This window comes from Sylvia atricapilla, chromosome Z, assembly GCF_009819655.1.
Source record: "Sylvia atricapilla isolate bSylAtr1 chromosome Z, bSylAtr1.pri, whole genome shotgun sequence".
Classification (NCBI taxonomy): Eukaryota; Metazoa; Chordata; class Aves; order Passeriformes; family Sylviidae; genus Sylvia; species Sylvia atricapilla.
In genome coordinates this window covers 85954570-85969882 of record NC_089174.1, presented here as the reverse complement: position 1 = coordinate 85969882, position 15313 = coordinate 85954570, and the positions used below count along the sequence as shown (strand labels likewise).

Genomic DNA, 15313 nt, shown 5'->3' with positions numbered 1-15313 from the left:
ATATCAGTTCAGTTTGTCAAAATTAGAACCAGTCAGAGGTTTGGTTTTTTTTCCCCAGGACAGCAAAAGTACATAATTTCTTTAGACATGAAGTTAGCATTTTTAGAGATGTTCTGCTGTATTTTGGCATGTTTTCTGCTGTATCTTTTTCATGTTTGCATTTAAATGCAAATGCTGCACTCAGGAACTATCAAATGGATCTTTTACTGCTCATTTTGCTCTTGACAGTGATCTAAAGGATTAAAAAAAAACACAAAAAACAAACAAAAAAAAACTAAGAAAGTTAAGGTTTGTCTTTTTAAATAATAGAGTTTGCCAAGGGACCCTGTGCCAGATAGCAGCTTGCCTTGTGTACATTTGCTGGGAATAAAAAGAACCTCATATCCAGATTTGTAAAACACCATGCTGGAGGTTTAGTGTATCAACTGTGAGCTGTGCACCATAAGTGAGTTTACTGAGAACTGTCCTAATGCTTTCCTGTCTGTAATATCCTTGTATCTATGAAAAATGGCAATTTGGTGTCAATATTTTCAAATAACTGTAAGAAGAAATACTTTGTTAGTGTTTATAGAACAGCAGGTACGTTTGTTTCGGTTTTTCAGTCCCAATTTGCATGTTTATAAATAGGATAGGACAGGGCAGGATAGGACAGAATGGAATACTCTTATGATAGAAATAGATGTTTGTGTGATGTTACTATTTATAGAAAACAGAATGAATCGTGAATGATAATCTTGACATAGAGTATGGTGAGGAAGAAGCCTCAAAACAATTTCTTTCCCATTTCAGCTTCATGGTTTCAGATCTTTCAAATCTGGTTATTGTACCTTTTTTCCCTAGTGTAATAGAGATCTGATTTTAGTCCTTTGTGAAATTCACAAGGAGCAAAATCTAAAACAACAGAATCTTCCTGTTGAGAATATGATTTACACTAGCTCATCTCTGTATTTGAAAGCCTATAATCTCAATTTGCAATGCATCTCTGGTATGAAATCCTGCAGAGAACCGAACTGCAGAAGTGAGATGTAGCTACATGTTTGCATTTTTTTAAAGATGGTATTCTTGCATATATTTTTTTTAAATACCTGAAAGGAAATAACTGATTTTTCACTTGACAAAAGGTTGTTTAATTCTTACATGTCTACATTCAAGAAGGAAAAGGTATTCAAACGCATAGGACTTCTCCGGGGCTTAATGATAGTAGTAGCTGCCTTAGCAGTGAACAACTTTTAGTAGAGAAAGATGCATGTTTACAGATGATAGCTTCAGTTATTTGAGACTCAAAGACAACCTCTTAGAAAAGCTAAAGAGGAAGAGAAAGAAAGGAGTAAAACCAGGAAAAAAAAATGTAAGCACAGTCTTTTAAAAGGAAGCAAAGAAAGAATTCCCAAAATGTTCATTTTTCCTCTAATAGTTTCCGTACCATATGGTTTTTGAATCAGTAGCAGCTGATGTATTCAGTAATAGTTCCTTTTGAAGGGACTTGTCATAATATTTACCTTCTCTACAGCAACAGAAATAGCTTCTGAGGCTGAAATGGCCATGCTTACTGAGACTGGTGAAAACAAGAGACATTACCATGGTGAATGAATCTCCTGACACCATTATTTCAGGGATAAATAACATTCGTTGCACTGTGCTTAATTTCAACTGAGATATTTGTGTGCTTAAGCATGGTGTTACCTAGAAAATAAGGCTACATTGTGCCACAAATCTCTAGAACATGAAAAGTATGAAGACCTCTGGAGATCTGATATGAAATAGTAAAAAAAAGAGCATGCTACATTTGTCAGAAACACAGGAATAAAAAGAGCCATCTGTAAAGAGAGTTTTCACAATGAAATAGTGTGGTAGGTAGGGACAGTTACTTCACCTCTTCTTGTACTGCAAGAAGAAATGCCATCTTTTGTCCACTGTCCTAACAAAACTGACATCAGAATACAGATCTCCCAGGAAAGGAGATTAAAAGTAAATTTTATGGAGCCACTCAAGTAATCTGTCTATATACAGAAATAATGAAGTCTGTTCAGTGTGACCCAAAAAGTGAGAATTGTTCAAAGGGAATGCAAGAAATTTGCCTTCATGGTCAACTGTCTGAAAAAGGAGCCTGATTCAGTTTCCCATGTGAACCAATATGTAGATTTTTTGCTCTGTATCGATATATCCTCTTTTCCATTGGTTTCATTGCCTGTCTAGGCACATGTGTCTCTTCTTACTTAAAAATACCCAAAGAGATGGATGTCTTGGAAAACTGGAGTCAGATTAGGATGTAGTCTATTAATCTTGCTCAATACAAAAAAGCATTATGTGCTGCTTAGTTAAAAGCTCTTAAAATATGAGTTTATAGCTCTATGCACTGACTAGTCCCATAAGTCTTACATCTGACTAATAATGTGAACTTTATTTTACATCTGTTGAGTATAATAAGCCTTTTAATTTAAGGTAGGAAAGTACAATGAAGCTAAATAACAAATTACTTTAGGTTTTGTCATGGTCTGTAATTATCTTTTGTTTGCATTTATATTTATGCATGCTGGATTGTAAAATTTTAAGAAATCTACCAGAAAAACTTGGAGTGAGGATATTGCGGTAAAGGGAACCTTCTATTTTTTTAAGAGGAATGAAAAAGAGATTAATTACTTCTGGACCAAATTGTCATTGAAAGACTGGGTAAAGAAGTATCTACTATAATCTGTGTAAGGCATGTAAACATAATCTGTCACTGTTTACTGGAACAATGAATTCCAAGACATATAATTTCATAAGCCTAACTATAAAAACAAAAATAAATGCCAGCCTTTGCACAGTTTTGGGGAAAATATATGACCTTATATAAGCTAGTGCATTCACCAAAGCATTCAGCCATCCCATTAGAAAATGTGTTCTGTTCAGATAGGCACTAAGGTGAAGTGCTGCTCTGAATGCTACATCTTCCCCCATTTAAACACTCCAAGGGTTAAAAGCACAGCACCAGATGAACCTGGGCCTTTAAATCTCAGCTGTAACTTCAGCCTCCTTGTCAGTGAGCACCTGATGTCAGCAGTTTGAATGATGTCTGACACTAATTATGTGTCATTCACAAGATTGCCAGGCTGGAGAGTCTGGGAATAGAAAAAGCTATTTAAAAGGTTTTCATATGAGGTCTTACTCTCTTTCTTTTTTTTTTTTGAAAATGTATCTTTTGCAGAGCAGCATCCTGCTAATACTGCTGAGGAAGGAAAATGGATTAAAGACTATTAATTAATGCTTGAAATGCATTGTTCTTGTTTGATAGCCATATAAGGAACAGCTTTTACATCTGTTGGTGTGATAAATACAAAGCTGTAGAGAGACACCTTGTCCTTGTCCTGCCTTGGTGCTGACACAGAAGAACCTACCTGGTCAGCATTTCAAAGCATTTAAAATTAATTGACAGATGGACATTGTTAAATAATGAATGTGCCTTTTAGCTGCTAGTGAATCTTAGAAAATGCTGCATGGCTGTTGAATAATTCAAAGATTTATTTTGGGACCTTGTGTATATGCTACTCTAGATTTTTTTTTTTTCTAGATAGTTTTGAAGAATACCATTTCTTCCATTTGCACCTGTGCACTCATGTATGACAGCATTTCCTAAAATCTAGGAATGGCTTGCATTTTTATTAAGAAATCTCCCTTCAAAGTTTAAAATTTAAAACTTTTACTTGTCATGCTTATGGTCAGTTTATGAATATTACAAAAGTAAGCAAGTCAAATAGCTTGTGAAGCCAATCTCAGACACTAATTTGCTGTTTTAACCTTGTATGGATTGATCACATGTGTCAGAAGAGTGTTCTGAGGTGGATGTCCCTCTCTTCTTCCAAGTGTTAGGATGAAAGAAAGTAACTTCCAAGTTGTGCCAGGGAAGGATTCGATAAGATATTAGCAAAAAATTCTTCACTGAAAATGTTGTAAGTGCTGGAGACTGCTCAGGTAAGTGGCAGAGTCACCATCCCTGGAGATACTGAGGAGACCTGTAGATGAGGTGCTTGGTGACATGGTTTAGTGGTGGGCTTGGCAGCACTGGAGTAATGGTTGGACTTGATCTGAAGGGTCTTTTCCAGCCTAAAACATTCCATAGTTCCATGATTTAAGTTTTTTGTATTAGATTTCATTAGGAAGGCACATACTAGATGAAGAGTGCTTCACTTGTTCTCAGAATAGTGGTCTTAAGTAATTAAACTAAATTTGTACTTTCAACAGTCTAGTAGAGCTACAGACACTGAGACTGTCCCATTGACAGAGATGATCTTACTGACTTTGCTGGATTATTGCATTATAAAGAGATACATAGTAAATCAGCCAAATGCAAAGAAATGTGAGCAGAATTGAAGGCATATAGCTTATGTCTTCCTAAGAAAGACTGAGTTGGAATTTAATCATACCAACTGTAACCAAAATCCTCTGTAAATGCTCTGAATTAAGGCTAGGATGATCCTGGAATAAGTGAAAAAAGGAGTTTGATTCATGTTACCTGAATACCTAACATGGGTAAGTCTACCACTGAGATTTTGATCATGTGTTTTGTATCCCAGGTGAATGCAGAAGCAGTCAGAAGGAGACAAAATCATATTGTGTGAGAAGTTTTTAGAGCATGTGTCCATGTGGTCATGTGCAATCAGTCATAGATAAATGTGGGTGTGCCATGCATTGACTAGAAAAAAAAAAAAAAAAAAAAAAAAAAAAGAGCTAGGTCTGGTTTGAACTGTATATCTGTGAAATTGCTGGTTTTCTTGTGGATGCAATGGGGAAAGCCCAGTCCCACAGTAATAATGCCATGTGTCCTTGGACCACTCTGGCATCCATTGTACTTAATGAAAATGTGGCATGGAAAGTAGAGATGTGGATTATTTTCTTTTGGTTTTTCATGGAAAGTATTTTTGCTAGGGTAAAGTTTCTCATACCATTTGCCTTTTAAAATCAGTGAGGAATTTCTCCCCTCTGATATGTATCTTAGTTTCTGGGTGCACATTTTTCTTCTCATTTTGCGTTGTGAAAGGTTCCCCATGGCTGAACAGGTTACTAAGCCAAATGAGCTGGTATTTTGCAACTCTGGGTGTGCATTTGAACCACCTGGTTAATACATCCTCTGTGTGTGCTTAGGGTTGGGTTCCCCCAAGTGAGATAGGCAGAGATTTAAAGAGGTTCTTCACCTTTCCATCAAGCCAATGCCATATCTAACTTTCTGAGGTCATTTAAATGTAGCTCGTGTGTTTCCCTATATCAGAGACTTTTGAGAGGCTCTCAGTCTCTTTTGCTTCTTGCCTGAGACATACATTCAGTTTTATTGTAGAACAAATATATTCTGTCCCTGAAGTATCTAGGTCTGTTATTGAGATACTGTGTGGACAATAGCTAGCTTTTGTACACAGAAGGCCAGCTGCTGCAATTTAATGGTTATAGACAGGCTAATGTCTAGCAAAGTCAAATTAAAAAAGCAAAACCACCACTCTCCCAGATGAGGCACATCTAATGAAATGTATTCATCGTAATATCCCATAAAATGTTTCCTCACACATGACAATGGAGAAGGGACATGCCTATCCTTCACACTTCAAAAAATAAAAGATGATCCTTTGCCATATACAGTGATGCTTAAAAATACTTGTGGATCACTGTATAACTGGTTCAGATGGAAAAAGATATTGAAAACCCAAACTTGAGGATAGTAACATTATGTTATATACTGGATTGAATATTTCTGTTAAATACTGTTTAGGTGTTATTATTTTTAAAAGTAATTAATTTTGTTACAGTTGTGGGGGGGTTGGAATCAATTTTGAAATATGTCTGAGAAAGCATTGTGTATAGTGAGAAAGCAAATACTTTTGATACGTATAAATTGTTTTGAAGAAGGTTAAGTGACTTGATAACAGAAAATACCTAGAATCAAAAGTTACTTTTTACATTGCTTCTAATATTAATACAGCAGAAAAATGACAAAAGAAAATACGCTGCCTGGGTGCTAAAGCAAAACCAATTCAGACAGGAAAACTTGAATATATTTAATGCCAGATAATGTTAGATACTGGATTAAGAAGAAGCTAGGCTGGCTGTGTTTGACTTTTATATGAAGACTACATGCATTTCAGTGAATGGATCAGAGCTCAGACAGCTGTCTTCTAGAACAAGTTCTTCAATCCTGGCTATACTAGTGATCAACTGAGATAATCAGAACAGTTCCTTTCAGAGAGAAAACTGACTAATTTCTTAGTCACTTGGCCACTGACTATCTGCTACTGAAATTGAAGTGTTCACATAGGTATTACCATACTGTTCTGTGGTTCAAGAGTCTTAATATATTTTATAGTGAATTCCAGTCAGGGCTCAGAAATGCATGGTGCATCCAGCAGGGTTTTGCACGTTGCACAGATTATTTTATATAACCTATGAAATTATATTGTCATTTTACAGGAAGGTTGTATGCTGAACATCATCTCTGTGTAAACAAGGATGAACAATGCACTCATGAGAACACAAATGTTTTAAAGTCATAAGACTGCTTTTTCTTTCTGTTGGTGTGCTTTGCCTTTCCCTGTAAATATATTGTTTCTCGCTTTTCATAATTGTCCTTATAAAAGGAGAAAGTAAATAAAAATATATTTGAAAAAAGAATTTTAGGAAGTACAGAGGGGAAATTTTCTGTATGAGCTGCTTAATGGTATTAATTTGCATGCAGTACTAAAAATAAAAGCTCAGTAACTGATTTCTGTATTGCAGTTTGGGAAAACATTGCACAATTAATTTCACATTTGCAAAAAATCTATTTTAATCAGGATATGTCTAGGACTCTTATACAGATCCAGAATGTTAAAGGTATGCCATATACTTAATTACTACAACAGTTAATATCTTAGAGAATTATGAGTTCCATTTCAAAAGCATCTATCAACTACCTGACATTTTTCCCCCATAAGTGATCCTGTCTTCTCTGAAATAATTCCACTGAAATCTGTTTATCAGGATAGAAAATATGTTCTATGTTGTTGAAAAGAGACCTTTTCATTCCTTTTATCTTAAGTATCAAAGATATCCAAAGCTTTAAGAAATTTGATTTATAGAAGAACCATTCATTAACTGTTGAGTAAAGATGGTCTGTTTAATAATACAAGCTTGTAGACTGTTTTGCTAGAATGACCTTTCCAGCTACACACGACTATATATTGCTTCGTGAGTGTGCTAGATAGTAATTTAAGGCTGTGGAGGGAAGAGAAAACTATCTTTTCTTCCAATTTATACTCAGAAATGCAGAAGTCTTCAGAAATAATAATTCTTAAATTTGTATGTTGATTCCCCAGTTCTACTTACTTAAACATTTTTGCTCATGTAAAATTAATGGTAATTTTACAGCCATGTAAACAATCAATTACATGTTAAAGTTCATTTGCATACTTGAAAATTTAAAGTTTAATAACTTGGAAAAAAACCCAAAACAGAGTCATGCTTCTACAACGTTTTCATTGGTCTGAGTTTTTTACCCTATAAAATTAATGGCTTCTTGAGATACTACAATTATTCTTATGTATAGCATAGTTACAGTCATTAGAATGTATGGTTGTTCTTCCATAATGTTATTACAAAATAATAACTTTTCTGTGTAAGACAAGCTAATCAAATAGACTTCTTTCTAGTTTTACAAGAGGTCCTCTTGAATTATTTTGCTTTTTGAAAGTCATTTTTTTGAAGGCTTATAACTGGAAAAGTACATTTCTGTTAGATGTTTGGGAGAAATTCATTATTGTGAGAGTGGGTGGTGAGAGACTGGCACAGGTTGCCCAGAGAAGTTGTCTCATCCCTGTAAGTGTTCAAGCCAAGGCTGGATGGAGCATTGAGCAACCTGTTCTAGCAGGTGTACCTACTTGTGGGGGCAGCTGGAATACCTACTCATAGCAGAGAGGTTGGAACAAAATTATCTTTAAGATCCCTTCCAACCCAAACCATTCTATAATTATTTCACTTTTGTGATTAATCTCTTACATCAGTTTTTTTAATTCCCAAGTTTTTATGCTCTCTCCACTCTTTATTTTTTCCTAGAAAAGTGATATTTTTATCAAGGCAATTTTAAGATATATTCGTGTGGGGCTTTTTTAATTTTTTTTTTTTTTAATTATCCTGTAATGTTTTCTAAAAATGCATCCTTAAGAGTAGAAGTATGTTTACACTTGTAACAATGTTTGGTATGCATACTAAAGGTCTGTAAACTTAAAGGCAGCGCTACTTATACAAGCATAAATTAATGTTCAGTGATCAAACTTGGATAATCTAGAAAACAATGGTTGTTTTGGATAAATGGATGGAATATAAATAGAGATTTTTTTCATGGGTTGAGATATTTTCTGAAGTGCATGTGTAGGAAAAGATATATTGCAATTATGGTATAAGAGGGGTGGTTTATCCTCTGTATCAAGCCTTTTTTTCTTAAACTCCATTTTAATATTGCTAGTTCGTAGGTAATGTGGTTTATACTTTGTCCTTTGAACTTGTAATGCTTTTTTGCCGTAATCCAAAAGATTAAAATTAAGTGATACAAATTTTAAGCTTAAAATTAAGTGATACAAATTTTACACAATTTTTCTGTTTTTTTGAGGATGTTACAGATTTTTAAGAAAGGCATGCTAATTATGACCAGAATTATGACATTTTTCCTACTTGTGCTTTTGTAAACGTACATGAACTGCATAATATATGATGAAATTCAGTTGTGTCATTCTGACACCAGTGAAAAATGACCTGTTTCTTTTCAAGTAAATAAAACTAATAGGTAGTGAAATTATGGAATTTTTTTGTGTTAGCTTTAGAAATGTTTGATATCTCTGCTACAGAATTATTATTTTTGCAAGCATGCAAGAACCACAAACTAGAAGTTTTTTATGCAACAGAAGCTTTAGATGTTGCATAGTATGATATGAAGCAACTGAAACTAATGGGATTAATTGATCCTGACTGATAGCATTTTAGAAAGCCTATACTTCTGATTTTCATTAATATTTAGGTCTAATTGAAATAAAGCATATATGAAGTTTCTGGTATCAAATAGAATGGATCTTTTAGTTTCCCCTAGGCTACAGTATACTATGAGAACATGATAGATGAAAAACATGTCTTTTGTCCATATAAACATAGATTTCTTCACAGATGCAGCACTTGATTAGGTTTAGAAGTACTCTGTGCGTGGTTATTGGTTCTCCATAGGACTTACATCCTATTTCGACAGGCTTACAGTAGTTTCAGTACTTTGTACATTTACTCATGGCAGAAAGGTAAAAATACATTTCAGAAATCATTTCACTTTTTGCATCACCATTAGCAAGGTGAAATTTCCCTGCATGTCTCTGCTGCTGCTCTGTAGGTTGGATTGGTACTGAGAGATGCCTCTGTTAGGCTCAGTTGCTAATATCCAAGGAAAGATATTGGGGAGCTGACAGGGATAGTTAGCAGAGGTCTTGGGAATCTCTGATACAGTCTTACCCAGCCAGAGATTAATAAGCCCTGTGAAGATGAATCAAGTCTGAGGATTGACCTGCAGCCTCCCAGAGTGGCTTAATGATAGTGAGACAGCTTCTCTAGACGTGCTTTGTAAAAGAAAAGGTTTTAATAATGACAAAAATAGCAAATAGTATTGAACAAAAGAAATGAAAGTCGAACACAGTGTAGAGAGAACTGTTGCACTGGCTAAGGCAGTCCAAAAAAGCACCCAAGCACCTCTGTGCTCCTTAAATACTTCATGTTTTAGGAGGTCTAATTTGGCTTGCTGCCAATAGAAACAGCTACGGGTTTTGAGAGACATTTACAATGCCCAGCCAGTGCCCCTGTGCTGGCACGGGGCCAACCAGGATGAGGGAATATCTGCTTAAAACTCAGGGGTAACTAAAATTTGGAGTTTGGAAACATTTGTTTGGTTGTGGAAATGCCCTGTTACAAGCCTCAGTGTTTGCTCTCTGTGTGCTACAGGGAGGAGAATGAGCTGGTGCTGTGTTTCCCAGACAGGTGCTGCGCTCTCAGCTGGTCGGTCCCTTTGGGTCTCAGTGTGCCACCTGCAGAATGTAGGACAGACTCTCCTAGTTCAGCCACATGCAGGGAGGATAGGTACATTTTTACAGCTTAGATGGTTTGAATCCTGTAGCATCACCCACGTTGAGAAACCAGACCCTGCAGAGCTACCCAGCCATAGCAGGCTGAAGGTCTCTGCACACCCTTTTACTCTTCTGTTCAGTGTTTGCTGTTGCAGTTTACTGTGTGTGCTTTCCTTTCAAACATTTTCTTTCTCTTTTCTAGTTTGAGGGTTGCAAGAAAGCCTTTTCCAGACTAGAAAATCTCAAGATTCACTTGAGGAGCCACACGGGTGAAAAACCGTACCTTTGCCAGCACCCTGGCTGCCAGAAGGCGTTCAGCAACTCCAGCGACCGCGCCAAGCACCAGAGGACACACTTGGACACTGTAAGGGCACAGAGGTTCCATTGCAGTCTCCCTGTACATCAGTCTGATGGAATCTTGCCTAGGGTCAGATGTGATAAACCCCATGAAGGTCTGTCACCTCTGAGGGGCCAGTCTTCGCAAAGAAATGGCTTAGAATAGTTTTGTGGGACAGGTCTTTAAGCGTGTTTTGTAAAGCAAAGGTTTTAATAAAAGATAAAATAACAAACGATGCAGAAACCAAACAAAAACTGAGCACAGGTGTCGGAGAAGCCTCTGACACCTTAAAAAGCACTGGGCGCTTTTGAGTTGGTTCTAAAGTATAGGATGATTAAGGAGGGACGGTTTGGCTTACTGCCAGTAGGATTAGCTACAGGTTTGGAGAAACATTTTTTAAGCTCAACTACTGCCCTTGCTTGGCACCTGGCTAATTAGTGGGAAAAGAACATGGAAGTTTCTGGGGCTTCTACCTTATTAGAACAGCAAGGGGTGAGTCTTAAGCGTTTCCTTTCATGGAAACACCCACTAAGGTGGGGCTGCATTACTACATCTGACCATCTGCTCCTTACCTCCAGCTTGGTGGCAGCAGGCAGCCCATAACCTTAGAGACAGGAGGGTGGATGTTCTGATGAGGCTGTTAAAAGCAGCTTCAAAAGTGACTCAGTAATCTAGAGGATGGACCCAGGCTGTTTGATAAAAAGACCACAGGTCCATGGTCTTGCTGCAGGTGGAGGCAGTAGCTCTCTCCACTCAGTTGATCCTTGGGGAAACTGGAGCCATCTGCAATATAAAGTGCTTTTCTTTGATGGAAAGTTAAGGCTGTGCATCAGTCAAGAGAAGTAGAATAATTTTGCAAATCTAAAAGTTTTCATGCCAACAGATTGTCCCTTGTAAATTTGAGTCATGGCTGAGATTTGTTTAAAAACCTCTTTTTCTGAAAAAAACCCCTTGTGTTTTCTCAGAGACAGTTTCCAAAGGGCAGAAGTCCAGAAATACAATTAAAACAATGCCATTTGAATTAAATGGCTGTTTAAAAAAGTGAATTATCCATTTTGAACAGTCTGGCAAGTTAATACTTTGTACAAGGTGTTTCCAGAAGTTCTTTGTGAAGCGGTTAAATTTCTGAAAAAGTGGATAAATTGCTGATTAGCTGCTTTCAGGAAACAGTTGGATCTAATGTTCACTTAATACTTGGTATTGTGAACCTACAAACCTTCAGGGAAGAAAGACAGATTAGAACAGGCAAGATGAGATATTTATATGAGTTAGATTTATTTGGTATTCTTTTAAGAAAACTATAAAGATATTGCAGGATATTTTCATTCAAAAATGAAGTATTATTAGAAAGTGTGAGCTGAAGGAGTTGGGCAGTAGTTCATATTAAAATGCTTTTTTTTTTTTTTTTTTTATTTAATACTTTTGAAACTTCAGTATTCAATGCTTGGCTGAGTTTTTGCTTGCCTTCTTTTGTAATTTAGTGAACTAAAACTTTTTCTTGTTCTCTTTTTCTGAAGCAGATCCTTCTATAATCCTAAAGAGTCTTTCTGGGCCTTTACTGCAGTTTCCTTACCTGATTCACTAACGACTAATTTCTGATTAAGTCAAAGATTGCTCTGAGGGTGGAAGAATTGTAAGTATATCTAGCAATATTCATTGTACTGCTAAGCAAAAAAAAAGGTAATCATGAAAGGTGCTGTAATGAAAGCTTTCCTTTTGTTTGTCTTCCTTTAAAGCTTTGCTTCATCCTTTCCTTTTCTAACAAATTGCCAAGCATTCTGTTTGTAATAATGTACAATGTGTTTGCTCTGTGTTCATGTGGTTTGCAGCATCCCACAGCTCAAAAAGGATTCTCTTGAGTTAAAATAATCTGTGATATAACAGCAGATTTATCCTTCTTCTTTTTTATTCAGAAACCTTATGCATGTGAGATTCCAGGATGTACTAAGCGATACACAGATCCAAGTTCCCTGAGAAAACATGTGAAAGCCCATTCTTCCAAAGATCAACAAGTCAGGAAAAAGGTAATTTTCCTGCTGTCTTGACAGGTGTAGAATTTATGTGAAGAAATCAGTATTATAATATTAGATGTTTCAATGCATCTTCAAGTACTTGGGTTGACTTCAGACTTTGAATTAGAAAAAAGAGCAAATTATAGATGGATGTTGTTTGTATGTAGATAATTTCATCTTTGACTTAATAAGGCTGCCTGATTTAATGTTCTGTGTTTTCTGATGGGATGGTTAATCACTAAACAGACACAACAGGGCAAATAAAAATTATTTTTGCAAACATAAATGCTTGGTTTCAAGTTCTGCTACTTGGTAAATACACAGTGTTAGAAAATACTGGCCAGTCTCAGATGGAAGGGTGGATTTTGAGGGCAGCAGGTGGGACTAAGCTCTAAATTGTATTTCCATATCCCAGATACTTCCAATAATAACAAGATATTTCACAATGCTGATTCCCTGTGGATGTCAAGTCCATGAGTCATCAACTGTTTGTATGTATTAGTGCATCTTTAAAGAGCTGAGTTGTGACCTAAGGGATTTTTTTTTACCATTTTTCATCATAGCTCCTATTAATCACTGGCATAATGTTTACAAGGTGCAACATATATAGTTACTGGGCCTTTGTGAAGTTATAATTGCTAACTAACATTATGCTTTGGTATTTGAAATATTTCCTGACAGTAATAATAATGAAAAATAAGAAAAACAAACCTCTTAATGAAGAATTAAGTTTATTTATGGGTTTAATTAAAAGTGAGAATTGGCTTAATGCCAAAAGGTAATTACAAAAATGTGAATTCATCAAAAATAACCATAAAAATTCCAAAGTGATAAAGGCACAGTGAACTAATACTTCAAGCCCTAGGGATCTTTTCTGTTGAAAAGAATGAAACCTTTTGCTGTCACACCCCGTTAGTCATGGATTTCTTTTAATATATCGTGCCTGACTGGTTTTAATCCTCGCTTTAACCTCCCCCTGCATACCAAGTGGCATTATTGTGGCATCTTAAATTGCTGGGTCTCCAAGACTGTACCTGCAAATGTGTCTTTGATGTCGCACAGACTGAAATAGCAGGATGAAGTATATTCATAAGAGTTGAATCTTATGTGCTGTGCTGATGTTTACGTTGAGTCTTCACCCCAAATTCTGTAGGTGTTTCTTCAATATTTGAATATTTCCTTGGCTCTCTAAGATGGGATTATGCAATTGGATATAGTTAAATTTCCATCTCTCAATTATTTTAAGCACCTTCTGTTGATCTGTGGCTATGACTTACCATATAAGGCAAAATTCCTTTTCTGCAAATCTGTAATGCAGCCACTGTTCTCCTTCCCTTCTCAGCTCCTAGTTATCCACTAAATACATTTAAATGGGAATCTTGCCAGGTAATGACATGAAATCCTATATACCAAGAAGATCCCAGAAAAAATGCATTTAATAAAAGTAATTTAATGGATAGCACAATAAAATTTCATTTACTCTTCAAAGGAAGGCAGAGCTATGAGAGAGGAAAGATAGTCATGCCTGCTTTAATCGCCTTTGTGTAATTTGAAAAATTCTTCATAAAAATGAGGGCAGACATATTCACAAATACCATGCAAATATCTGGGAACAGATGCTGAAAATGTTTAGTAAAACATTTTAGGTATAATCTCTGTATATCAGATAATATGCAGTCTGTAATTTTAAAATATTTTGGTGGGGTAAAAAGCACTGTTTATTATCATATACTTAAAAGGAAAAATTGCTGACTGTGCCAGGATTTCTTTCATCTTCCCATTGGGAAGATAGATGAAGTTTTTTCTAAGCCAAGAAGTCAGTGAAAGAAAACTAGTCAGTTCCCAGAATGAGAGATTAAAGTGATGCTGAGAGGAATGTTAATGTACAACATGCTCCTCAATTACAATTACTTTTGCAATGTGTTCTCTTTTTAATCTTGTTCTCATTTAACCTTTGAAAGGACAACAATTTATGAGATTTTTTTTTTTATAACTTTGCTAGTCAAGTAAGCCTATTTTCAGTTGGCTACATTTTTTGATTTCAGTAAAGCACAAATGTCTTTCATCTGTGAACTGATGGTACTGTATTCAAAGTCAAGAATCCAGAGCTCTTTTAGTTTGAAAGTCTTTTTATTGAAGATAATGAAAATTAAATTATGGAACATTGTGATATCACAGCCAGATAAAAACTTTCTAACATGGTTTGGAGTATTAGAGGGCAGGTATTCTTTACTGCAGTTTGGTGGTCACTCCAAGGATCCTGTCTCCAATCCAATGCCCGATTTTCGGGTAAACAGAGTGTTTATCATTCAAACACTTTATATATACCATGTAGTGATCATATATTCATTAGCTATGCCCCCTTACTGGATGTATATGTTTTACTTTGTTTTACATAGCCCCTTATCAAAAGTCCTTATAGGTTCCTTGGGGTCTGTTTTCAATGTTCCATGTCCTTTTTAAGTGCCTGATCAGGGACCCCTGCTTTTGAGTAAGCACAGTATAATTTTTTTTTAATGATTGTCAGCCTTGCAGAGCTGAGTTGGCATCCTGCTTGCGTTTTGCATGGGTTCTGTTTGCCTAAGTTACATCTTTTATCTATTTCTCCAAGGCTGTGCTGTTCTGTTGTGCTGTCCTTGATGTTGTAAAATGTTGTTCTGTTCTACTCATATCATTCTACTCATCTACTCACTATCATGTCCATACTGTATCATTAACACAATCCAGATCCTGTGCTATTAGAACACATAACCACAGGATGGGTCAGGTTGGAAGGGATCGCAGTGGTCATCTGGTCCAACCTCCCTGCTCTGAGTTATCCCAGAGCACATTGCACTGGATTGTGTGAGACAGTTCTTCAATATCCCCAATCA

General features: G+C 36.0%; 1 protein-coding gene across 1 annotated transcript in view; it reads left to right on the top strand.

Annotated features, from left to right (window-relative positions):
• GLIS3 (GLIS family zinc finger 3) overlaps positions 1-15313 on the top strand; it is a 127445-nt gene that overhangs the window by 70496 nt on the left and 41636 nt on the right. Inside the window, exons 3-4 of the mRNA XM_066338551.1 lie at positions 10294-10455; positions 12342-12452. Of these exons, the coding sequence (XP_066194648.1) occupies positions 10294-10455; positions 12342-12452 (273 nt within the window). The remainder of the gene's footprint in view (positions 1-10293; positions 10456-12341; positions 12453-15313) is intronic.